The sequence below is a fragment of the Neopelma chrysocephalum genome, unplaced genomic scaffold (genome assembly GCF_003984885.1).
Source record: "Neopelma chrysocephalum unplaced genomic scaffold, ASM398488v2 Primary Assembly neopelma1_22b, whole genome shotgun sequence".
Taxonomy (NCBI): Eukaryota; Metazoa; Chordata; class Aves; order Passeriformes; family Pipridae; genus Neopelma; species Neopelma chrysocephalum.
In genome coordinates, this window is record NW_020897690.1 from 2,169,994 (window position 1) to 2,197,885 (window position 27,892).

The window sequence follows — 27,892 nt, forward strand, 5'->3', positions numbered from 1 at the left end:
AGTAGGACCACAGAAAGCTCAACACTACACAGAAATGCTACATATGCTTCCAAGTCTGAAGGGGGCTGACTTTTAATGGCAACAGGTAATAGGGTTAGAGAAATGGATGGTTAGGATGCAGGGAAAGAGTATAAATCAAGAGTACAATGAGCTGTCAGAATAATTTTTTTCAGAGGACAAGCATCTTAGCATTTTTTTATCATATTGTTAATCTGAAAGCGTTGAGGGTAAGTAAGGAAGGATAGTGGAGGGGAGATGGCAAAAATGGAAAAATAAAAGAGAAATATAAGTTTTCCCATAGGTCAAATACTCATGATTTGCTTTTCACTTTGCAAAAGCAGCAATATTAAGAAAACACAGACCTAAGTTTCTAATCTGTTTTAGAGTATAACATATCAAAAATTATTTGTGCCTGTCTCTGTAAAAATATTGATTTTGTGGGGAAACCTCTATGTGAGAAAAAAAAAAATCAGACTATCCATGCACAATGAAATTGTTATAAAAAAAGCAGGCCTGTGTTCTTGGCACTCAAGTTAAGTCTTCTCTGAAGAGAAGAAAAAAAGGAAGTATTTTTTTTCTAATTATTGGATAAGGTAGCATAAAAACTACTGTTAAAGTTCACACAGAAAGAATGTAACAACGGATTTCTTTTTACGAAACAAGTTGATTTGCATGAAATATTGCAAACTTCTGAAAGTTCAGTGACTAGGTAGGTAGAAGAGTTCATCAATGACACAAAATTTAGACAGTTTACTCACCTTAATTATTGACTCCTTTTTGTCATCCAATTTTACCTCAATAGCTCTTTCTATAATAAATAAGTTTGAAATGCTGGAAAGCATATTACCATCCAGACATGGGCGTTTCAGGTTTGCCCCTTCTTCATTCAAAAGATGGAATGCTAAATGTTTAGGTGCTACAGAACGAACCCTAAAGGAATAAATAATTAAAATAAATATATAAATAATATATAAATATATAATAATATATAAATATATACTGGAGAACTTTGGATGTATAGTTAGGAATTAATTAGTTTATAAAATTAATGGAGGGGCAGGGAGAGTAATCACCCAACTTAATATTGATCAACCTTTCAAATCAACCCACTGCATAACAATCAGTTGCTTTTTTAAGAGAAGACGTTGTTGTCATCAGCATTAGAAGACAGGCTGAAATGCTACATTACTTACAACTGCTTTTTTGAGAAGAGAAGGCGCAGAGCAGCCTGTAGTCTCGTAGTTCTAGGGAGAGTACCCTCTCCTTTGTCAGAGGTTGTTTCACTCAAAGAGAGGATGCAGTTACCTAAAGTATCTTTTGTGTCAGCATAACCCTAAGGGAAACAACAAACAAAAATTTTCAAAATTAAAAAAAATCCACTTACTAACTTACCAAATTAGACAAGGTAATTCCCTTTTTAGAGGTTAAGGGAAGGTGGGGAAGAAACAATACCCAGAAAAAAAAATTAGGAAAGTATTCAAATTCTGCAGATTAATATTCCTCTCTGCAAACAGTTTTAAAAATTAATAAATGATTCTGTCCACAAATAAAAATAAAGATTTCTTTATGTGCCCCAGAGGTACTTTGATCTGAAGTTTTACCCTTCAGTATATTAACATGATGCTGCTCAGTAAGGCCAGTTTCCATTTCAACAAACAGAATTCAGTCCCTACAAGAAAGTTACTTCAAAACACTAAATTCTATCTATCTACAGATCTTTGTCAAAGCATTTTCACAGACAAACAGACAAATCACTTATGTCAAGCAATGATACTGCAAACCTTTTAAAATTAAAGTACAATGCATTTCATATGCACTGGGTAAACATAGGCCTTTGGTATGCGCTACTCAAATATCTATTGTGCATAGCCACTATAGGCTATAGAATAAAGGGAAATTCTACTCACAAAAATCTCTCACAGCTTATATTAAATCAATCTCCACTTATTTAATCTTGAATATCAATCATATGTTGGATATACACACAGATATAACACAGAAAAGCTAAAATTACTAGTTGAGAAAGCTCTGAAGTAACCTTTCTCCCACCACTTTCAAGTTCTCAGTGTATTTCCCCTGCATATTTTTCTGTCTGAGCCATCTATTTCGTGGTCCATGTTATTTGTAATTTCTCCCCATTTTTGCCTTGATTTTGTGCAGTTTTTTCAACTTATGGCAACTGAGGTGCAGGCAACTAATGAATACATAGCAGCGAAAACACTAAGTAAGTATAATTATCAAGAGTGATATTTCTGGAGAAAACAAAAACAAAATGTATACTTGGATGTATTAGCTAAGTTAAATAAAAGACAGAAATATGGCAAAATAGCAGGTACATGCAGCAAAATATCTAATCTGGAAGACTATGGACAGATTGCAAAAGGGAAATTTCAAGAACTAGAGAAAAAACAGTAAAGAATTCAGATGGAGCAATTAGGCCGAAAATCAAACTAAGAAAAGCAAAAGTTCTCATTATATTAAGCTGAGAATAAAGATAATGAAAATAAAATTTGCACATTATTGGACACATGAAAACTACGATCTAAGGATAATAGCAAATGCTGATACTTTATAATACTGGCAGCAAAGAAATGAAGAACAAATATCAAAATATACTGAAAATACATCTTAAATCTATTGCTATTTTTTGATTGTGTATTTAAGTGGAAAACTGTATCATTATCAGAGAGAAGTTACAATTTTCAAATTTAAGATATGTGGGACATTCTAATAATTATTAACTCATTTAAAAAGTATGAATGTTTTAGTCTATACTTGGATTATCACTCATATCTTCAAACCATTTAAGTTCCAGTCAGTACTTGCTCATTTGTACTACAACATTCCAGATTTCATATTATAGTAACACCAGGCTAAAATTTGTCTACAAATTCAATGTACTAACTCTGACTGATATTAGGACCCCTATAAAACACTTCTCCATTTGACATCTGATAAAACAAGTCTGTAGGTATACTACTGTTAATCTATTTTCCATCTCCTACTTCTGTCTGTTATTTAACATGATCTACATGATTTCCTACATCAAATTCAGATTAAAGCACTTAGAAGTACCTGTAAAACAGGAATGACAGGACAGAGGGCCTCAATAAACTTGCTCCAAGTCAATACTGCCATTATTAACCGTCCTTGCAATAAATGTATCAGAATGGCCTTGGCTGTTGAGTTCACCTGCTCAATAACAAAAAAAGCCAAACCACTAATGCAATTTTCAATGTGTCTAAGTCAGTTTGTTAATGCTGTAATTGAGAATGTTATACAAAAAGTCTCAAAGACAAAATATTGTTTCTGCAGAATGCTACTTTTAAATTGCCGGTTACACATTACAACGTTACACATCACACATTACAACATTAAGTTGTTCAAAAAGCCTCTCAGAGGAAACACACAAAATAGTTCTGCCTAAATAGCACCCAGTCATTTTCCCCTTAGAACTCTGGTTTGTCTTTTCTGAAATAAAGTAAATCATTACTTAAACTTATACACCTATTGGTCCCTCTATCCTGCAGGTAAAAGAAATTCTGTTTCTTTTCTTTCACGATCCTGCCTTTCTGGGGCATTTTATTCCCAGTCTATGATATGGATCTGAAGATACAGGAAGAAGAGAGATTTAAAGCCTCTTAAGTGGTCATTTCATTTTCTTGAGACAAAGAGTCAAACTGAGAAGGCTACCAAATATTCAAATTGTACAATAATTCATCTGAAGCTATTTATCAAAAAGAAAAAAAGGTGTACGATACAGCAATTATACTGTATTCATGTATATAATCTATACAATAAGCAATACTGGAGTATTTACAAGTGAAAATTATTACTGCAATGGGAACAGAGGGAAAAAGCCAGATTCTCACAATTTGCTCTTCCTTACATAGTGTAAAAACAGAGTAAAAATCCTGCATTTTGTGCCACAGCTAAAAATCATCTCACCCCAGCCAATAAGGACAGCCTTTGATAATATGACTCTAGCCTAGCTTTTAAATAGAGGCTGGCTTTATAAAATCATACAGCAAATCTTAAGACAAACCTTACAAGGTTCTTCTCAATTTTTTCTCATTGTGACACGCCTGAAAGATTCAACTGATGCTTTATGAAAACTTAAGTGGCAGATATGCATCAAAGAAGTAAAAAAAAAAAAGCTTGGATATGATCTTCATTATCTATTTTGTAAGAAGTATAATAAAAATGCATTATAAGGTTATAAAGAGAACAAAAAGTGATAATTTTGTAAATATGCATTTTTTGATCTTTTTAAATTCAATATCCAATATCAATTGAAATCTATTTCTTCTGCTTGACCAATCACTAAGAGAAAACGGTCAGTCTTTTCCATATGGTATCCAATGGGGTAGTCAAAATAAATTATTTCCTTGCAAAAGATAAATTACATACGAGGTATAAATACGTAGCGCATTATTAAAGATATTTTACTTCTCCTTTTAAAATGCTCAGATCTAAAAAAATCACTTCTAAATGAAATTGTGCACAGTACTGTGTTTAAAAAAAGTATCGTTCCAGAAAAGAAGCTGAAAATAAATAAATAATTTGTTAGTCAATGTTCTTTCCCTCTGACTGTAGGGACATTACAGATCAGCTATAAGGGAGTTACAAAGAACCTAGGTAATTTTTTCTTCCTCTCACAACTATCTACTTAGCTCTATACGTGAGCTAGGAAATAGTGAACACTTGTTAAGCAGTCATGCATATAAACGAACCCAACAGAAATTTGGTCGTATTCTATAATATTATAAAACATTTTTATAATAGTCAGGTAATTATATTCAAACACAGATGTGCTTGTAGTGATGAAATACAAGTTTATAGCAAAGACATTGCAGATTTAAAGGGTCTTTTTGTTCCTCAGTCAATTCAGAGGTCACCCCACTTTTACAGAGACTTGAGACTTCAAAGTTTGTGTCTCCCATAAGTGTAAAGCAGCATACATATTATTTCATCATATGCATTTTATTAGAGTCGAATATATTACAGGAAAAGATGAACAAAAACAATGTTTTATTCCATTTTCATTGGTCTTTATTACAGTTAATAGGATCCTATACCTATAATATTATCTTGTCTCTGAATTCATAACAAAAAAACCCCAAATCTTTCAATTTACTACAATTTCACTATTTGCATGGCTTTTCTATATATAAAACCCCATATTTAATCAAAACTTCATGTAAGCCTCAGACCACTGTGGAGAATATCAACACCTTCTTTGCATGCACAAAAACTTATAAATACAGCTACTAAACACAGTACCTCATTCTTATCGTCCTGAAGGCCAAACGTACAGATTTCATATAATACTTTAGGATGTAGAAGAAAATGTACTCCATGACAGACTGAAGACACAGGCTTCGCAATATTATGAATACCTAAACAGTCCTTCAGTAAAAATAAAGTCGGTTAGTTTAAAAATTCAAGACAATCTCCAGTACGACATCTTGTTTTATAAACTGCCTGAAGTTGTCATGCAGTGAAAGGTTTTCTCCATGCACTTTGTTTGGCCTTACATTAAAATAAGGAAAACCTAAAACAGGCAGGTAAAAAATCTCACAAAAACAGACAAGTGTCATTCAGTGGAGATAAGGAGTTTTCTTTCCGAAAGACTAGCTCCACCATATTTGTACGTTACTGAATTGTGCTATAAGCACACTAAGTATAGATGATATCCATTATAGAAAATAAAAATTACAATGAAGTATTATAACAAAATACAAAAGTGATTTTTATTTTGTGAGTCATGATTACTAAATACCTAAAATGACCTGATTAATATGACATTGCCATTCTCAACATAGAGTACAGCCATACTTCTAGGAAGTTTACACTCTATTCCTTGGACTATCATTACAAAAAACTAAGGCAGTGACAAAATATCCACATAAAACAAAATCAAGACACACATAAACCCTCCCCATGCACACAAAAAAGCCCAAAAAGAACCCCCAAAAAATCAAAGAAAACAAACAAAAAAACCCAAAAAATTAATAATAATAATAATGGCCAGTCTTCGCGAACGAAGATTTGGGGAAAGATCTTTTATCTTTCCAACCTGCGCAATGGATTTTTTAGGTGAGACACAGCCTGCGCTGAACTGAGTCCACCCTTTAATCCTAAGGTTCATCTGCCGGGGCCAAGCAAGCTTGGACAATGGCAGTGAGGTCCTCAGGACGTAGGTTTGTTTAGAGTGACCTTCTCATAGATGGATGGCCTCACAGGGCTAACGGGCTCCATCTGCCTGGGGAACTGGCTGGATTTGAACCTGGGTCGCAGAGGTGAGAGTCCTGCATGCTAACCACTAGGCCACCGGGGTCCCAACCAAAAAAATTAAGCAGTACATAAAAGGATTTACATGTTCTTAAACCCAAACTTTATACATATACAAACCTGAAAAAAAAAAATCAAAGAGAAATGAAAAATTCCTGTGAAGTGAATCAAATCTGTCCTTGAAAAGTGGGTCCATGAGAACCTCATGAAGTTCAACAGAGAGAAGTGCAAGGTCCTGCCTCTGGACTGGGGCCATCCCCAATATCAAATACAGACTGGAGGATGAACAGATTTAGAGCAGCCCTGGTGAGAAGAATTTGGTGGTACTGGTGGATGAAAAGTTGGGGAAGCTGACAGTGCATATTCATAGCCCAGAAAGTCAGGAGTTGCGTCAAAGGAAGCATGGTCAGCAGGTTGAGGGAGGTGATTCTACCCATCTGCTCTCGTGAGACCCCGCCTGGAGTGCTGTGTTCAGGTCTGGGGTCCCCAGTACAGGAAAGACATGGACCTGTTAGGAGGGCCACAAAGATGACCAGAGGGCTAAGTCCAGCCTTCCAGTACTTTATAAGGGGTCTTGTAAGAAATACAGGGACAAATTTTTTATCAGGGTCTCTTGTGATAGGACAAGGAATAATGGTTTTAAACAAAGAAAGGGCAGGTTTAGACCAGATATAAGGAAGAAAGTTTTTACAACGAGGGTGATGAAGCACTGGAGCAGGTTGCCAAGAGGTGGTAGAACCCTGGAAACATTTAAGGTCTGGCTGGATGGGGCTCTGAGAAACCTGATCTAGTTAAAGGCCCCAACTCAAATGAGTCTGTGATTCAAAGAACCTCATTTCAGCAGACAAACAAACTGAACACTTGAATTCTTTTCAAAAACAGAAACAGAACAAAAGAAAAAATCTCTATATAACAGCAGCCAGAAAACAAAGTGACCAGCATTATTAAGAAGCCTTTTAAAAAAATAAAAAACATTTTTAGTCACTGCTTTTCCCCTTCTAGACATCCCCTTCTAGACATCCCCATCTAGACATCCCCTTCTAGACAGTCATTTTGAAGTGCAGTACCTGAAGTATAACTTAACCAAGCTGATTTAACACCAAAAATGTAACAGCAAACTGCAAGTCCAGGCCTACTAAGATTTTCCAGCATATAACACAGTAAACTGAATTTGCATTAAAAATGCTTTTAATGATGAAATCATACAACATGCATTATTGAGTGCAACACCAAGAGTGTTAAGTAAGCATTAGTTCTAACCTTAACCACTTCCAAACAGCAGTGATAGGCTTCAGCTTTTATATTCAATGAAGAATGAGATAATAGGCAGAGAAGCATCTTCTGACCCTCCGCCTGGAGCAATGAGTTGGCCTCAGCAGACTTCCAACTGAAAATGAAAAATAATTAATTTAACTATTGTTTATTTTACAGTACCTAAAGATGTCTACAAAAATTTTCCTGTTCAGTTTCAGGATTATCTCCAAAAAATACTTTCTGCAAGGGTATATACACCCTGAAAAACAGACAAAATTCAGAGATCACAATATATTTGCCAAAATCAATTTCTGAAAGTAAAATAAAAGTTATACAAATATACTTGGAACAAAAGATTTTTAAAAAGTCTGAAAGACAAGTCAAAATGTTTTAAGACTGTTTCTTTGTAAATCACATAACAACTTCATATACAAAATCAGAAGAGCTTAGATATGGAATAAAATATTAAGTTTTTAGCACCTGAAATTCAATTTTCAATACACCCACTACAGAATGACACAAATCAGTTAGAAGAGACCTTTCAATGGCTAAAAGAAAACAATTGTTCAAATACAGGGAATAAACAAGTTGAGGTTCTATTTGAGAAACTTTATCAACCTAAAAAAAAATATATACTTTCACAAGCAGCGTCTTACATAGTAATGTACTCACATATTTGAGCACATGTGAATGCATTCCCGAAGCAGGGGAAAGTGTTGGTGGAAAGGTAGACTACACAAGGCCTGATCTGCCAATTCTACTAATTCAGAAAGATTCTCGTCCCCCTGTGACGTAAAATGAAGAAAAAGAAAGAAACTATTAGAATTAATAAAATTAAAAGTATCCTCTGTTATTGCTTAATCTTTCAGAATTTATCATAACTGAATATTAAGTAGGTTTTAGTTTAGTCTTCACAGAAGTTTATAATTAATTCAATAAATTTCAAACAAAAAAGACTCAGAATCTACTCCTGAGAGTGGAAAACCCTTTACCTGATGAATCCAAATAAACTTCTATTAAGCTCGGTGGGAATAATGTATGTGTAACGTTTCATGGCATGAACACAATAACTCTATTCAAATTACTATTTTTTAATCATTATGCAGTTTATGTGAGAGGAGTATAATGAAAGATTCTATTAAACTTTTAACAAATCATTTTTAATATTAAAGAGACGGTTTCTTTTTTCTAAATTTAAGTACATACATCTTCATTGTATTTCGTTACCAGATACATTAAACATGAGACATTTAAAATTGATGGAGTTAACTTCATTGTAAACAGTATTTTATGAGCAAAGTATTGCTTCTATAAAGTCCAGAACCTGCCTAAATAAAGGATAGATTAATTCTGATTTAAGACAGCACTATATTTCTACTGCTGTATTTTATTCATTTATTTTAGTATCAATTTTAGTATTTTGCAAAATTGCTTGTCCATTTAGATAATAGAGAAGAATATTTCAGTATTGTGCTAGAAGCACTTAACTAATAAAGCAAGGCACATTCGTTGTCTTCATAACAAAGTGACACACACAAATCTCAGCCAGTCTAGAAGCAGTTGTTTTTTAAAGCTGCAATTGCCAAAGTAGTTGGGATTTAAAATTTTCTGAACAATATATTTAATTACTGGACAACATACATACAGACACATTATATAATTAAATAAACATAAAATAGGGTATTATATATTCTATATAAATGTACGTATTTACATAAATATAAATAAATAAATAATTTCCTGATTCTTACTTCTTTGCCTATAAAAAGTCCAGTGCTCACTTCCAATCTCCAATTGTTTATTTCTTTGCTTTTACTTAGGATAAGATTTTTTTACAAACACCATGAAGAGTACTAATGAAAACAAATATAAATTAACTACATCTTGCACCGTATGGAATTCTCATACTTACAGATCTTCTTCTGCCATGTCAGACTATAATTTTTACCACATAAAAAAGGAAGTGAAGGAACAAAACTTGCCTACAGAAAGTATTTTATATAATAAAATTCCACACCTTTTTATGAACTTCAACCATAAAGCTACAAGTGCATTCAATTGAATATGCAGCTTCTGAAACTTGTTTATAAATAGTGTAGTTCTCAGTACTCATCTGCTCCAGATAGGCTGCAATGGATTCATGAATGCTTGGGTATTCCAAGGAGAAGGACATGTCCAGAGAGAGAAGAAATAAAGCATTCAGCAAACTCTTTTGTATAACTTTACTGGCCTTTGAAAAAGAAAACAACTGTCAGAATAACAGCCTGAAAATACAGTAAAACCAACAATAGCATTTGCAGTCATTCAACAAGTACAATCACTACTGCTGCTACACAAAAATTAGAGAAATGCATATCATTAAATGAGTTCTGTATGAAGAATTATTTTTTTCACTAAAAAGTGATAGTGAATTAGATGTCATTCCTAATATCAGACCTGCAACCAGTCACCAAAGTTGTGTACGATCCAAGAACAGCACTAATATGCACTGCTGGCCAGAGTCAATCCCCTGGCTGACCACGAGATGGCAGAGAATACACAGATCACAATTATTTCTGTATTTAACAAAAAGCTGTCTACAATTCCACATGGTCATACTGCAAACTAAGAAACTGGGATTTCTCTTTTTGGTTTGGTGTTTTTGATTTTTAACTGCAAATGTTCGGTATTATTTCAACTAAAATTTTGACCTCAAATACAGTAGTTTTTCTAACTCCTGTCATACACAGAATGGATATATTATGTGCATAAGAACATAAAGACACAAATTATAAAAAGTCATGATATTAGTATGTCTACACTTACTAGTATGTCTACACAAGATGTAATATTTGTGACAAAAACCCGTCAGTAAAAATCGATCTTCTACTCTGAATAATGCCTAAAAAAAAAGCTACACTCACTAAAAACTAGTCCAAAAAATTTAAACCCATTCAGATTTAAACAGCTAACATGTTCCACCACACAAAAATTTTATCGGACCTTCCCATCTGAAATAAACAGAAAAAACCCTCCACCCTAAAAAGTCCAAACAAAAAAAAACCAACCTCAAGAGCTACATCAGAGTTCCTTTTAAGGAGCTCTGGAAGCAAAGAACAATTAAAATCACTATGATGTATGAAACATAATTCCTTACTACATTTCATCAGATTAAGAGTGATGATTTTAAATGTTATGGCATTCTAGTCTTACTTGCATGCATACTATAAACGAGCAGGGGGCAGCAGAGCTTTGCAAACCATACATCATACCAGAGAAAAAACAATATAGGAGGGAAAAGAACACTGAATTTTAAAAACTTGTTTAAAAACTGTAATTAAAATTGTATTTTAAGATTTGAAATCTGCAGTGTGCACTGATAACTAAGAATGGACAAAGCTGCCCTCTGTGACCATACATCAGCCAATGCAGATCAGACTAATTTCTCTGTCCAGTGGCTATTTTCCCAATATTAATCCCTGAGGAAGGCAACACTTTCTGCCCTCTTAAAATGCAAAAGCAAAAGACAATCACCTATAATTAGTGATGTCATACCTTTTCCACAGGGAGAAGTATTTGCAGCAATCTAACAGTGAAGACTGAAATGCTAATAAATGCCATTCTGTGATGCACCAACATCACCTTGGGCTGTTCTGCACTTATATTGGTTTTATGATATAATATAGTTTCTCCAAGTAAACCCAAGACCAGAAGCAATTTGTCTTTCTGAAAACAAAATCAAAAATACAATAGTTAAAAAAAATGAAACATTCCTGCATATTTACAGTGTTTATACAGCACCCACAGTATCATTAACACAATTATACCAAATACGCTAAAACTGCATAAACACACAGCATTGTTTGTCACATGAACAGAACTATGCAGTAGACGTCAGTCTACTTTCACTTTTAGTTCTGAATACTTGTTCAATAATTACCCATTACTGATTGCTCTCTCACCTTTCCTCACCCACTTTTCTCCCTTCCCCCCACCTAAATTTTCGCTCACTACACTTTTGAACTTCAATTTTAATATGGAAATACTAAGACCTGGTCTGAACCTGCAAATAAACCTTTACCTTAAAATTAAGAAAAAAAAAAAATCCCAAACCAACTCACAATCCAAACTTTGAAAACATCAAAGGTTTTTTTTATCCCTATTCATTCTCAAAGGGAACAGCAAAGTATTTTTTTTCCTCTCATCCTTTTTTTTTTTTTTTAAATCAATACAATCATATAAAATTACCCAGCTTATTTGCAGAATTTTTCTTGTTAGTAGCCTGGAAGCAAACATTATCCTACTAACAATAATCAGCAGGATACATATATATTGATGCTCACAGTTTATATTTTAGTTTGATAGACTTACAAGCAAAGGAACATACTGATTCAGATCATAAAACAACTAGACAAAAAGGTATTAAGCTTCCGAGATGAAATACTCCGCAAGAAATCTTCAGCACTGACTCGGAGTTGATCAATTATCATAGATTTTCACAGATCAGTATCTTAAATTCAAAGAAAAAATTCTCATTTGCTAATAGGTCCTATAAATAACATTAAGATTAACATTTATAACATAGAAAATAGGGAAGCCTACAGCAATATTTTAATTAATTAATATTGCAGTTATTCTTGTTTCATGTTCAGTGGTATTTTCATGAATTCTAACTTAAGTCAGGTGCATTTAATTCAAGTTTTTAGACAAGTTTCCATCTGTAACTCTGATATGTTTGTTTCATGCCTAAGCCACGTCAGCTAATGCTTCAGCTTTCACCTGTCTTCAAAAAAGCAAGACAGCCATTATTATTTCATCTGTTATTCACTAACTCGATATTTCACATATATAAGAATTCTCAATTGTGCTCAGATATATTTTCAGCAACTTAAATTATTTGGTCAACAGCACCTTAATGCTTTGAATCTCTCCTGAGCCAAAAAGTCTTCTTTCTTTCCCTGCTAAGCAACATAGTTAAGGATATCTGAAATCTGTGCAGGGATCTATAGTTCCTGTGTAGGAAATGGATAGCATGTATGCATCTTACAATTCTAGTCTTGGATCTAAACAGTTATCTCCCTGATTTTAAACAGATAGTTTATAACGAGTAAAGAATGTGAAAGTTGCCATTTACATCAAATGTCTCCAACATTTGTAGTCGGTGCTTTTCCCTCAGATCCCCTTTCCTACATAAGTTTCTCTCAATGGCTGCTTATTTTCTTGAGATGAAACTCCACGTGTCATCTGGTAAAAGAACTTATATTTTAAAAAAATAACGTGTCATCAATAGAACTACTCATAAACTACTTAAAATTTTCACAAGGGTAGCTCAGTAGAAGATTAGATCTGTATATGAATCACTGCAGAAAATGTCAGAGGCTTACAAAAGAAGACTGTTAAATATGGCTGAACAAAGTCTGAGGAATCTTACCAATTCCAATGCAAAAAGGCTATCATCTTCCCAAACGTTTTCAGAAATAGCATCACCAATAAGGAACATGTCTTCAACAAGCAATTCAAGAACTTCCATTGTCACTCTCTGACTGCCTAGGAACACAAGTGAGAAGATAAATTGAAATGCAGACAAAATACTATATTTTGATATTCAGAAGACACCACTATAAACAAGGGTTTATTCTAAATATAAAATTCTGATATTTTAATTTTCCTATACACTTCTACAAAACTAATGCTAACTTCCCTCAACCACCAAGAGCTCTGAATCACAGAAGATGAAAACCAGTCAAAATTACAATAGGAGACACTAAAGCAATTTTATACTTGAAAAAAAGTCTGCATTGCCTTAAATCACATAGTAAAATTATTTAAGAAAATAATAATGAAATTAAAGCTGTAAATCTGATTACCAAACTTCTTTGAAGTTCAGGATAAAGTCACTAAATTCCTCCACCCAGACCACTGTCCTACAAATCTTCTGTGTATATTACCTATTCCAGTTAATCTGTATTTTGGTATAGCCAGGAGTGCCTTTCTTGACAGATCATTTTGTCTGAGATCTTTTGAAAGACAAGATGAATACCCACTTTATCTACTTGTACTGTTCTCCGTAACAATTTCCCCCCTTTGTTTTTAGGCTAGTATTAATTTATTTTCATTGCTTCTTCTGAGTTTCTCTTAATAGCAAGGCTAATTTGGTCTGTTAGTGACTTTTATACTTTGTACAGTTTTAAACTTGAATTTGTGGCCACAAAAAAAACTTGGCCTGAGCTTAAATACGTACAGCCTACATTTATTACAAATATAAACCTCCCCCTATCTTCCCCAGAAAATGAGACAACAGAGGAGAGAAGCAGTCAAAGGTTAGAAGGTTTCATGAAGAACAGGGCAGAATATCTGGAGGCAGACCAAATATTTTCAACCTCATATAACTGAGGATGCCAAAACTGTATGGCATCCTAAGGAACCATACGGTGACAACTTTCCCTAAATACTCGATTTAGTGCAACTGTTGGCTTAGTTACTTGTTGATGGTATGTTTCTATATAAAACCATTGATGGATTTCACACAACACCATTCAATTTCCACTTTATTTTTTTAACTAAGATAAAAATTTCGCATCCTGCAGAATCCTCAAAACAAAATGTTTAAAGAAGAGAAAGGTCTATTTGTTTGTTATGATTAAAGTTTAATTTCTTTGTACTTTTTCTATCTTTTGGAAATTTTACACACTGCAGAAGTCTTGTTGATATACTTGAGGAAAAAATTTATATCTGTGTGTGTGACTAGGTATGTAGTGACAATGACCACAGCTCATGGAATTTGCAGCTTGAGTGATACTGCTCTGAACGAACATATGACAGAGAATGGCATTAAGCCTTTTTGAAAACTTGCTTTTACCTATATCATGGAAGCGCTGTTTTCCATTTATTTTACGTAAAACGTTGCCAATTTGACTTAATACATTTCTCCATTATAATGAAATGATAAAAAATCCCATCAGACAAAAAAACCCATAACACTACTGATTTCTGCAATGACTTCGCTCACAAGACAAGTCAGTACAAAAGAAGAAAAATTCCAGTGAACATCTCCACAAGGAAACAGAATTTAAGCTTAACTGAAACACATGTTATATTGCAAAATACAAGGAATCAAATTTTTCAATAAACTTACTGTTTTTCCTTTTAATTTAAATAGAAGAAAATCTACATTATACCATATAAGTTGATAATAACGTTCATAAAAGTGCCTGTTGATTTTAGTGAAGATAAAAAACTCAAAATATAACCACATGAGAAACAGCGTGTTACTGTCTCACAGTATCACACTGTCTCACAGTGTGCCTTCAGATCACAGGCTTTCAGATCCAATATTAGTTTCCTTACAATCTGTGTCTCATTACAGCACAGTGGAAAAATGAAGAAATACCATGTAGTAGAGTTTAAAAAGTGTAAAAAACCTTACGGAAAGAGCAATAAAGACAGATCAACTTTATCTGAAAGTAAAACTATTTTAGGTCACAGAATCACAGAATATGTTAAGTTGGAAGAGACCCACAAAGATGATTGAGTCCAGCTCCTGGCCCCGCCCAGGACCATCCCTAAGAGTCACACCATGTGCCTGAAAGTGAAAGTATTGTCCAAATGCTTCTTGAACTCTGTCAGGCTTGGTGCTGTGACCACGTCCCTGGGAAGCCTATTTCAGAACCCAACCACCCTCTGGGTGAAGAACCTTTTTCTAATACCCAACCTGAACCGCCCCTGACACAACTTCAGGCCATTCCCTCAGGTCCAGTCACTCATCACCACAGAGAAGAGATCAATGCCTGCCCCTCCTCTTCCCCTCACAAGGAAGTTGTAGACTGCAATGAGGTCTCCCCTCAGTCTCCTCCAGGCTGAACAGACCAAGTGACCTCAGCTGCTCCTCATACAGTCTGCTCCTCATTGAATCTATGACAAGATTCAATGAAAGAAACTTGAAAGGTGGAAAAACTGTATTTTAACTTTGCAGATTTGAAGTGACAGGCACCAGAAAAGGAGAAGATAGAAAATACATTTTCTGCAATTTTACATTATAAATAAAAGATGCCAGAAGTCACAAATGTGCTTGTAACTAATTAATATTTAAATATCAGTATTCTGAAAGGGAAAAACAAAACTTTAATTCATTTTAGTTAGTTTATTACCAAAAAGAAAAGAGAATTGAACAATTTTCATACATATTTCATACAATTTTTAAGCTAAAGCCTCTAACTTTTACTATCCTAGTCATAGATAGATACATGTATATTTCCAGCTCCTATACTTGAAAACCTTACCATGTTTACAATACCTGTTTTGAATTACATTTTACAGCTAAATACCATTTTAGACAACATAAGAACAAAAAGACTGTCCTTCAAAAAGACTTTGTAATTTAGAAACTTCATAAGTTAAAATTAAAATCATTAAAATCATTGTTATCATGACTTATGTTTTTTAAATCAGTTAGAACGCGTTACTGCATTCATATGTTGAAAAAACAAACCTCTCCCCAGAATTATTGTTTATTATTTCTTGAACAGGAGGTAAACTCCATGCTCAAAGAGATCAGAACATGTTCGGTTAAGTGTGATTATTTTTTCATCTTCTTGTATGACATTTTATCCAGCCACGTCATTTTTCCACCACACACCCACTTCTTCCCACCATCAGTAAAAAGTATTAAAACTTCTGCAGCAATTCCGGAAATCAACCAGAAGATTCAAGCTCTATGACCTGAACAAAGTCCCAGGAAAAGAACTGTTGTAACTAGTTACAGTACTTCACTAATTATCTGTACCTTATTTACTTGAGCTACCCACCTCATAATACCAACTTCTTAAGAGCTCTGTATTAAAAATGAGGAGGATAAATAAGTGAAATACTTGACACTTTCTCACCTGTTCTTAGAAGAGGTACTGCATTTTCCAAGATGGAAACACAGAATTGAGGAAGGCTAAGCTGCTTCATCTGTAATTCCAAAATGTCCTCAATTTCAGTATCTGGTAGATCAATATGTCCTACATCAAATGGGGAATGCAGGGAGATTCTGGAGTTTGCATTTGCTTGAGTACTGTTTCCACTTAAAACAACAAGCAAACAAACAAACAAAAAAGACATGGTTAACTCTTGCAAAGAGAAAACCCATATACGTACACAAGTCAAAAATAGCATCAAGTATTTCCGTGTCCTCCTTCCTTAAACATATCCTTCCTTCCATCCCATTCTTTCTCTGCTATCCACCAGTGTTGCAGGAAGAGGGGGATTTTGTTTGGTTGGTTTTGTAAATGTCAGAACTGGTAACATCACAAGTGAATGCCTAATGTTTTGGCAGCCATCTTCAAATGCACTTGGTACTGTGTACTGGAAGAAATACATATGCAATGAATACAATATTGCAAGAGAAATATAAGTTGAATTGAAACTTCTTTTTTGTGATGAACAAAATCTCTCAGTTGCAAGGCCACTTACCAAATAAATTTCATCCTGAATGATACTTACTGTATTAAAACCATTCTATATAGCTAGCCACAAGAATCATTTGAAGGAAAATTACAAAGTGTGCCCTGTGTTAAAGCCTTAGGACTACCTTGTCAACTGTAAAACAGAAAATATTCTCTTGCCCAAGAAAGCTTTAAGTGCAATCAAGTATACATTACAAACTATACATGGTGTTATGATATCATAGAAATATTTTACTTATTAAACATATATTATATATAGTTCATATATTATGAACAGCATATAGTTCATAATTGTATTCTTTTTCAATTTTTTTCAAAAATAATCTAATTCTGTTGTCAGCATTATAATTAATACAATTCAGAACAGATATTTTTTATACTTTTTCTTATCCTAAGATTTGCTTTAAAAATCTGTATTTAAAAACCTGACTTTTGTAGTTGGGTTTTGTTTGGTTCCTTTTGTTATTATTAAACATGCTGAATTGTGGCATGACTGTGTTGCATTATATTGTCTAATTAAATGCAAAAGATGTATAAAGAATAGCAATTAAGAATTTAAACGCCAACTGATTAAGAGGTCAGCAGAAGACTAAAAGAAAAATAGAAGAGTTCACTGGTGTGTAGTGTGTTTGGCTGCACTTACCAGAGGGTAAGGAAGTAGAGGTATCAGTCAAAAAAGTAATTCAGAAGAGGAAAGGTTAAATTTTCCAGGCAGAATTTGAAACAGACAAACAGATAGATTGAAGAGTCTCAAGATTTAAGAACAAGGAAAAAGAAGAGTTACATATAGTTAGTAATAAACAAACAATTTACATTACAATTATTTTGAAAAAGACAAGATTCACTAAAAGCAGCTCTTCCATATCAAAATAAGCAATGTCAGAGCAACACTTCTGTCATTTCTCTCTATTGTATCTTCTATTGACATCATGGGTTTTTTTATGCTACCTCTGGGCTAAATTATATCTTTGTAAGAAATGGGATTTATGGACAGTGAGCAGTTCTACTGCACCACACAGGATGCAAGATAAAAGCGTACAGTCATGAACAATTCATAATATGGCCATATACTTTTAATAAACTACCACTCCCTGGTTTCTAGATGTCTCATCGCCACCTTAACTGGTCCTTATTCTTACGCAGATTTCATTACTAGACTGATAGCCAGGCTATCACTATTTCTTGCACAATATACATCAGCTGCTATTAAACTGTGAAATGTTCAAAATGATCACATCCTAAAACGCATTAAGCCTGGAATTCATTGACATTAAAATATTAGTTACATATTAAAATATTAATATATATAAGACTTGAGCAAAAATAAACTTCTAATATAATGACTCTCAAGATGCATTTACAATTTACTACATGAGATATTCTCATCACAGTCGAATGCCTAGGAGTTACTCAATCATTAAGCCCATACACTACAGAGACTCGTAAGAACTACCAACAAGCACACAGTAAGGATTTACAAGGACTTTTAAACTTCCACATATTAAAAAACATTGGTTCTTGAACAACAGTTTTAAGTCTGGTGTGTCAAGATGAGTAACAAAATCACACACAAATCTCTCCATTTTGAGGGAACACAGACAATTCATAATTTCATATTGGAGTAAAATTTTTAGATGTTATAGAACTGAATTTTGTCGTCAGACTTAAAAGTAAAGATTAAAGACTAATGGAAATCTTTCTACATCATAGCATTTTTGACAATACGATACACTGTTACCTATGGGACGGCCATTCTACTTAAAAGAACTTACAAGGTCATCGGCTGAAAAAAACCGAAAAATTCCTGACTTTATAGCAATAGTCTGAATAAATGCTTGTCTGTGTATTACAAATACATGCACAAGCAATAACAATTGATACTAAGAGATTTTGTTTAAAAAGGTGGTTGGGTACAAAATGTGGCAACAATCTCCTATATTCTAAACACCACTTAAAGAACAGTTTAACTCATAAAAGATGGTTTGAATTTTCACAGTTACCAAAACTCTTGCATCATTCCACACACTGACAAGGAGCTGATGATATAATCCTATATTAATAATTTTTTTAATTGAAGTAAATTATTTCCTGTTTTATTCACCTGGAAGATACTGCATCCCAATCTTGACCATCTCCTCTAGGACGCTGAACTGTCCGTCCAATTACAGATGGCCGAGGGCTACTACTTCCAGGTGATGGATTCTGAGAACGAGGAGGACCTCTTGGCTCTTGACAGTAAGATATAGATGAATTTTGGGAAGCTGTGCCTTTATGTAACACAAAGCATATATTTTCCATTAGTGGAATCCACTATTCTGAAAGATACTAACATAATGAATGGTAAAAGTAACCCAGGTAGGATATGGAAAACACCAAGTAAATACTGGTGAGCTAGGACAACCTATCACTGGCAAGCAGCAGAGTTTGGAAACGTAATTCCGAGGCAAAACCACTGAAGACTCCAGTTGAATCATAAATCTTGAGTTTTAAAAACAGAAAAAAGTGTGTCTGCCTAAGGCTATTGGACTTGTTGATGTTATAACTGAATTAGCAGCCAATATCATTTATTAAGACACCAAATATAGTGGCAATCTTATGAAGAAAACCAGACTACCAATTTACAGAAACAGAGTTGATTCAATTCAGATGACAAAATGGAAACAGGAAGACCATTAGAACTAATTTACAACATTAAAGCTATAACATTTAAGCATTAAGAGCATTGAGAAGTAAGCCTAATGACTGCAAAACTCAAAACAATGATTAAAGTATTTTTAGCCACCAGCATAAAAAGTTAACATAGCTAATGAAATTAGTAACTACACTGTTAAGAACTAATAGCTCGAAAACTTTTCTGAAACTCTGCCCACTTTTACAGATTTGATCTAGTTTTAGTTAAAAATCCCTCTCCTGCTGACATACAAACAATTGGATGCTGGGAAAAGTTGATGAATGAGTAATCTCAGCAAACTGTAAAAGTGAGTAAGTACTTTAAAACAACTCAAGTACTCAAAATTTTTTTATTAACATTAGTAGTACTGAATACCATTTATTCAGAAAAACAGTTTCACAAGATTACATTTGCTATAAGTTTCAGGGGTTTCTTTCCAAAATCATTTTAGGCAATCTTAACTGTAGTAAAAACAATAGTATTTCAAATAGTTAAAAATACTTACCTTGCTCTATGGAAGAAAAACTTGGATCTCTATGAAAGTTAAGCCTGCTTCTCAAGAAGATGCACAACTGTTGCAAGCATGACACAGCCTGCAAAGCTAAACGATGTCTTCCATCTCCTACAAAAGCCAGGTTTAGCAGGGACAAAAGGCTCTGCAAAGGCAAAACCATCAACACCAATAGCTGAACATTAATCACTTTCATGAACAACTATGCCAGCAAAAGTCTTGCACTAAATATAGTCCACAAATGCTTCCAAGGGTTTTTCAAAATCACAGTAAAGAATAAATAGGCTTAACTACTGTTTTCTTACTGAATGCAAGACTACCAGTTCTAAGGAAAAAGCAGAGTTCTACATTGTACTTCCAATGAAGTCAGTACTTTCATTGCGGAAGTCCATTAGAAGGTGTGCATACAACACCACCACAAATTCATCTTATCCAGAAGAAACAAAGTATTACTTCAGAACACACTTCATTACTTATTAGCAATATACATTACAATCAAAAAATTCTCTAAACACGATAGGTAGCCAATGTCCCCTTTCCTATGCACCTAGAGTTAACATAAAGGAACTTCTGTTTAGCTATTTTGTTTAGAAACAAATCATATAATTTACATCAACTCTTCCTTGGCACAACTTATACCACAGCACAACAAAAACATTAAACTTTATGTGAATTCTTGCCTGTACAATCTTTGGCCTTTGAAGGAAGATCTCAGCAGGAAAATCTTGCATAATCACATCCTGAAGAAGCTCACATGTACTCCAAATCAAATTTTGGTTGTTGCTTCTCAAAGAACTAAAAGTTCATATTTAAATATGTAGTAAAATTAAAAAGAACCAACCAGTAACTACTAGCTTGAACAAGTATTTACAAGAAAGTTACAATCACAACACTGAAGAATCTAAAGAAAAAAACCTCTGTACTATTGTCATACTACTTTTAAAGTTGCATTATTTCTAAGCTATGCTCATCCTATATACAATAAAGAACAAACTCAACTCCAGCTATTATCAAGCCACATGTAAAATTAGGTTCCAAAGAGAGAAATAACGTTACTGATATTGAATTTGAAATTAAAATAACAAATACGGGAAAGTTCCTCTGAAGCTGGTAATTATCTGTGTTATACATCAAGTAATCTAACTCATACCAGTAAGAAAGTTTCTTTCATTACTAAGGTTCATGTAGAACTTAAAAACACTTAAATTACCTATGTGGGAAGTTCCATAAAGGAAGAAATTTATCAGCTATTCTCTAAGATGTATATTAGTAAATAATAAGAACCTTTAGGATATTCTACTTCACTTTTTTCCACTTTAATTGTTTCAGAAACCACTGTTTCTGAAATCACTGTAAAAAAATACATCCACTTTTACAAATCTCTGTTCTTTCTCTATACTCAGGCATAAAGGAAATTAAACATTAAAGAGGTTTTCCAGCTTCAGAGATCTTTCAAAAGGAAACAACAAACAAAAAAACCTATACTAGAAATCTATCACAGTTCTGTGTCAACTCATAAGGAATCCCAACTACTGAATTTTTCCTTGGACCACTTCAAACACTCTTTTTCTAAATGAAAGCTAAAACCAAAAAATAAAATCACTGCAGAAAGACAATCAGAATGACTCAGTACCTGGATAAGATCCTGTACCTAAACTTATTGGCCTAAACCTAGCCAAGGGACTACTGACAGTATGGATTTTCCTGCCAAGTGGTCATGGGGGTAAAGTAAATAATGATTTTATTCCACCTTGTTCTAATATTAACTGAATGAAATCTTTGATCCACTTGAGAAATTTAGAAGACAGTCTGAAGTATCACAAAAAAAACCCCCAAACATACTCCCATTTAAACACTAAGAATGGAGAGCGACACTGCCCAACTTCAGCACAGCTTTCACAACCATTTATCAAAAAGTAGCTCAGTAGGTTATTTACAGGAACAGCCTTATGATGCAGAAGGACAGAAATTGACAACCACTATTTCAGAAAAATAAAACCTACAATAAAATTGTAATGTTTTTATTACTGCACCTTTCATTTGATGAAAGTACATGTCTATCTGTTGAAGTCAGAGTTAGCCATGGAAATGTGGAAAATTTCAAGCATTTCACTGTAATAAAACAGAGCAGATATTTTGGAATATATTTGATAGAAGTATTATACTGTATATATTCAAGACAAAGAAACTTATGAACTATACAGAATCTGAAAAAGAACTATGTTTTACTAAACACAGACTTGCACGAACTCAAGTGCTTTTAATGAAAGTATTCAGCAACACCAAAATACCACTAAAATCATCTTAAACCCAAATGAAGAAAGTTTTAGCAAATCTGGTACTACAGAATATTTATTAGCATGATCGCTAAAAATAGAAAATTGCCCTCATGCTTTTACTCTTAAAGCAGTAGAAATTATCGTTCTTACGAAATTATGGCACATAATAACTCTAACGAAAATAACTTTGAAGCTATTTTTAACTTAAAGTTTGTAATAATTATTGTGCAATTCTTAAGACAGCTTATAAACTACTAAAGAAGTAAACTGGTGATTCACATACAGTAACTGCAAAGTCATATTTTAAAATCTAGTTGTTAGCACCATACTGTATGTTAAAGATGACACACTTCTGTGAACTGCTACCAATACACTGGTACAGGCAAAGACTTGCCAAGTATTACTGGTCTCTGCTTGTAAGAGAAACACTTCATATAATCCTACTGACAAAAAAATCAAAGCGTAATGCTGGTTTTCATTTAGATATAAGGTAAACATTCCCAAAGCATCTAATCCAGTCTTCTAAGAAGTAGAAAGGTACTTCGGATTAAGTTTTGTTGAAATAGAAGGTACTTAAACAGCCACTTTTGACCATGAAACACAGATCTTCTGAAAAGCATTAGCAATTTAAATAATTTTTAAAATTGCAGCACTTTTTAACATACTTTACATATTCCAAAAAGCTTAGCTTTTTACTAGAAAAGAGAAAGATCTATTAAGACGAGTGTCATTTTTATAAGCATTATAATTGTAGTTTCTATGGTACTCGATTTCACAGAATAACAATAGGAAAAAGAATAACCAATATTGCTATGCACATTTCTAATGAAATTCAATCTAAATTACAACTCTAAGCACTTTCTATAATTAACATATTCCTTCATAACTACACATACCGGCTGTTCTTTTGGGAGGTATTTCTAACTGCAGTGGATGACTTCTACCTTGACAAAAATATCCAGTGAATAATTCCTCTTGAGGCAGAACTAAAACAAAAAAAGGATAAATTTAAAAAATGTACACACACACAAAAGAAAAACTCAATTTATTTTCATGTTTTTCCTGAGCTACCTCCATTTTGCCCTTGAGTTTTAAATCAGTCTACTTAATACGTTAAAATACTCTCAGATGATAAGAAAAATTGAGTAAAGAGAGTGTATCAATGTGTATTTTTTCATAATTATATTCTGCAATATCATTCAAGTAATAGCAAAAATAATTACACAAAATGTATTGCCTGATGGAGAACTGGCAGCCAAACAAAAGGTTTTCCTTTAATCTACCTATGTAGCAATAAAATAGACTTTTAATTAACTACTTATAGCCTTTTTCTACCAAAACTGCTGTCTTCTCAGGTCACACGAAAAGTTGTCCCCTTTGTATATAATATGTATATTGTTAAATACATGTCATTCATACACAAACTTTATAAATATAATCACAAGGTATGTAACATTAAAAGTAATCTCTCCAGGCCATAATATTTGGTTCAAAAGATCAGACTAAATAATGCCCAGATTATTAGTTTACATTTTTTCCCAGTAACTGAAGTTGAAACAGAAAGAAAAATACAACACTCCTGTTAGGAAGCACTAAGATTATTTCACCCACACATGCATACAATTTACAGCTTAAGTAACTTCAATTTAAGTTCTTATCTCATCTAAATTCTTATCTCATCTAAAAGATGAGATAAGAATGCACATATACAAGATTAATATACTTTTTCCCATACAGTGGAAACATAAAGTAAAAATCTGCCCCTACATGGGCACAGGAAGAAAAAAAAGAAAAGGAAAAAAAACAATCGCCAGGCATCACATAGTGCCAAACAGTTCTAGCAAACTAGAACTCCAAGCATTAGACAGGCTGCAGAACCACAGAAAAATTGCTTTTATCTCTGAAACTGCACAGTATGAGTGAGAGGTGTGGCCATTATTACAGCATGCACTGTAACAGCAGTGTCTTTCCCACAATAACCAGGATGAAGTAAGCACCTCTATGATTTGTAATTTTCTCCTCCAAACTTTGTGCTAAAATTTTTAAGGCAGAAGAGGAGAATCACAGGGGTTACATTACATCTAAGAGGCACTGTAAATCATTGTAACAGATAGATAATGAGCTAGATAACAGAAGCAAGTAATAGCACTTCACATATATGTGAAGTACTTCACACACGACACTTGAAAGTTTATGGATTTTTCTATGATAAATACTTATGCAAAACTAAGTAGACAGTGCATACAACTAATGTAGTTTTAAAAATTGTTCTACTAGGATCAACAACTGCTTATTTCATTTTTTTTTAAGATCTGAATTGCTCTCAAAGCTAAAGCCTATTACACAATGAACAGCAGTGAAGCACACTTTACTAACTAAATTACAGATTTATTCAGAGTTGCTACACTTGCTGCCATAAAATTGTTTTTAGAAGTTGTGTCATGCTCTTTGTACATTATAGAAAACAGATATTACACACTGAAGAAATGGACAGAGAATTCCATCACAGGAATGGCACTAGGTGGTTTAGCTAAAGTCACACTGTCTCTGGCAGAATTTGATTACTACATAATTCACTGATCTCTCAGGAACAATTTGCCTATTATGGCTGAAAACATCAGCTTTACATAGCCTTTCCCTTTACTTTAAAATAGACTACATTCCAAAATATGTAATTTACCTGGTTGATCTACTGAAGGCTGAGACTGAGCTTGATAACATACTGATAAAGAACTAGAAGAAAGTTCAGAAGGAAGGAAGAACAGTCCATCCACAATCCCATCAATTATGGCCTGCAAGTTCGGATCCACATCAGGACGAAGCTGAGAGAAAAATTCCACTGCACCAATTCCAATCATTTTCTGGGCAGCAGGTGGATGCTACATTAGGACAAATAATTGACAAAGTTAGTCTGAAAAGTCTCAAGGTGTCTGGATGAGAGTGAGGGGTAGAGAGCAGCAGGGGGAGGAAAAAATAGAATTATAATATCTAATTTCTATTTTGCCTTTATTCATTTAGACCATTGTGCTGCGATAGAGCTCATTTTCTCTACAGTGGCTGGTACGGGGCTGTGTTTTGGATTTGTGCTGCACATGGGGTTGATAATACAGAGATGTTTTTGTTATTGCTGAGCAGTGCTTACACAGAACCAAAGACTTTTCTGCTTTTCATACTGTCATGCTGGCAAGGGGTCTGGGAGTACATGGGAGGCTGGGAGGAGACACAGCTGGGACAGGTAACCCCAACAGACCAAAGGGATATTCTATATCACAGAATCATAAAACAGCCGGGGTTGAAAGGGACCTTAAAGATCATCTAGTTCCAACAGCATGCTCAGTCTATAAAGTAGGGGAAAGACGAAGGAAAAGGGAGATATTTCAAGTGATGGCATTTGTCTTCCTAAGTCACCGGTACAGGTGATGGAGCCCTGCTTTCCCAGGGATGGCTGTAACACCTGCCTGCCCATGGGAAGTGGTGAATGAATCCCTTGTTTTGCTTTGCTTGTGCACACAGCTTTTGCTTTCCCTATTAAACTGTCTTTATCTCAACCCACAATTTTTCTACCTTTTACCCTTTCAATTCTCTCTCAGATCCCACTGGTGGGGGAGTGAGTGAGCAGCTGTGTGGGGCTCGGTGTCTGGCTGGGGTTAAACCTTGACAACCATCCATCTGTATCAAGGATGGGTTTTTTTGTTTCCTCTGCCTAGCTGCTGTTTAGTGATTAAAACAAAAGAATGTAAAAATCTGAGATATCTGAAATTTCTCTAACATTTTCTCAATTTTCTTAAGATAACTTGCACTGATGTTCAAATCTTCATTTTCCAGGAACAGTGCAAATGCCTAGCTGCAAATAACGCTCCAAGGAAAAAAAGAAACATTTAGTGAGAAACTAAAAGAGAAATCCTGAAAAGAACGATTTTTCTCAGCTATAATCTGGTGCCCTCTGACCCATTTTCAAGTCACTCAAATTGTTTTAATTTTGGTCTACGCACAGTGGCTTTATTATTCCTGTTTCACAAAAACACTAAAAATCTCATTATATGGAGCTACAAATTCAAATAATATTCAGCTTTATTTAGCTTCGGCATTCTAAGGACATATAGTTTAAAAATAAATGAATGTTAGTATGTCATACCTTGATCAAACTGTTCACAAAATTTAGTACTTCCTCTTTTATTGGTACGACTGGGAAATTGAACCACTCCAAAAGGTTACGAAAAAGCGCTTTTTCATGGACCAGATCAGCATAAGAAATCAAGTTGTGATCTAATTTAAACAGAATAGTCTTCAGAGATCGCTCTCTTATCTCTGTCAGTTCATGGCCTGCCAAAAAAAAAAAGGTATTAAAAAAGCCATAATATTATTTGATGTAACTTTTTTTCTTAATCGGACAAACGGAATACTGTCAAAGATCTGTGGGGAAAAAAAAGCCAGCTTTTATGCTGTCAGTATTATGCCTACAAGGAAGACAAATATGATTATTCTTACCAGCGATAACCTAATCAAGTATGTTTGCATGGTTACAAAGCAGTGAAACATTAGAAACTATACTGATATAATACGATGCCAAGTGCAACCTCTCCTGATATAACCTGGTGCCTGAACCTCTGCCAGAATATGCAGTGGATACGGAAAGCTGCCTCGGACTCGTCAATCTGACAAAGAAACTACCCAAGCCCACTGAATCGAAAGGCACCATTTCTGAAGGGGCAGCCTTCGGCATTTCCTAGGGCAGCATTTTCACCCAGGGCAGCATTTTCACCTAGGGCAGCATTTTCACCTAGGGAAGCGCCGCCGTCCCCCCACGCCTGCAGCGGGGAACCGAGCGGGAGAGCAGGAGCCAGCGGGGCGGTGGAGGCCGGGCAGGGATGGCCGGGTTCCCGCACACCACGGCCGGGCCCCTCGCCCTCCCTGCACACAGCTGCACAGGTGGAGGGGCCGGGACAGCCCCGGGAGGAGAGGGGAGGCATTACCCAGCTTCCTGACGAGCGACGACAACTCCATCGCGCCCTCTCCCCGCCCGCATTCAACCGCCGCGCCGGCCCCGCCCGCCCAGGAAGGGGCCGAAGGGCACCTCGGGAATCGTAGTCCTCCCGCTGCCGCCTGGGACCCGCCGCTACCTCCGCCGCTGCCTCCGCCGCCCTTCGCCGCGCGCAAAGCACGCCGGGAGCTTTCACCGCCGCGCGGCACGCCGGCGGGAGCGCAGAAAACTACAGCTCCCAGGTGGCCCCGCATCGAGCGCGCTCGCCCGCGCCGGGCCGGCAGCGGTGCCCCCGCTGTGCCGCCCAAAGCGCCGCCTGAAGCGGGGCTTAGCTAGGGGGGTGTGGCCTCTTCTCCCGGGAACAGCGGCAGGATGAGCGGCTGCGCCAGGGGAGATTTAAGTTAGACATTAGGGAGGAGTTTCTTCACAGGAAAGGCGATTAGACACTGTACCGGGCTGCCCAGGGAGGTGGTGGAG

The 27,892-nt window shown here is 35.0% G+C and overlaps 1 protein-coding gene across 2 annotated transcripts in view; it reads right to left on the minus strand.

Annotated features, from left to right (window-relative positions):
- RTTN (rotatin) overlaps nt 1–27,493 on the minus strand; it is an 81,572-nt gene extending 54,079 nt beyond the window's left edge. For both annotated transcript variants that reach the window (XM_027678018.1, XM_027678028.1), the window contains exons 1-18: nt 27,408–27,493; nt 26,570–26,757; nt 25,115–25,313; nt 23,331–23,420; nt 22,189–22,267; nt 20,836–20,950; nt 20,150–20,300; nt 19,075–19,240; nt 16,410–16,591; nt 12,959–13,074; nt 11,083–11,253; nt 9,566–9,778; nt 8,221–8,333; nt 7,555–7,681; nt 5,284–5,409; nt 3,076–3,192; nt 1,194–1,333; nt 759–930 (exon numbers count right to left, since the gene is read on the minus strand). In XM_027678018.1, coding sequence (XP_027533819.1) covers nt 759–930; nt 1,194–1,333; nt 3,076–3,192; nt 5,284–5,409; nt 7,555–7,681; nt 8,221–8,333; nt 9,566–9,778; nt 11,083–11,253; nt 12,959–13,074; nt 16,410–16,591; nt 19,075–19,240; nt 20,150–20,300; nt 20,836–20,950; nt 22,189–22,267; nt 23,331–23,420; nt 25,115–25,313; nt 26,570–26,757; nt 27,408–27,438 — 2,496 coding nt within the window. In that variant the 5' untranslated portion in view covers nt 27,439–27,493. The remainder of the gene's footprint in view (nt 1–758; nt 931–1,193; nt 1,334–3,075; nt 3,193–5,283; nt 5,410–7,554; nt 7,682–8,220; nt 8,334–9,565; nt 9,779–11,082; nt 11,254–12,958; nt 13,075–16,409; nt 16,592–19,074; nt 19,241–20,149; nt 20,301–20,835; nt 20,951–22,188; nt 22,268–23,330; nt 23,421–25,114; nt 25,314–26,569; nt 26,758–27,407) is intronic.
- Nucleotides 27,494–27,892: the final 399 nt, after the last annotated feature.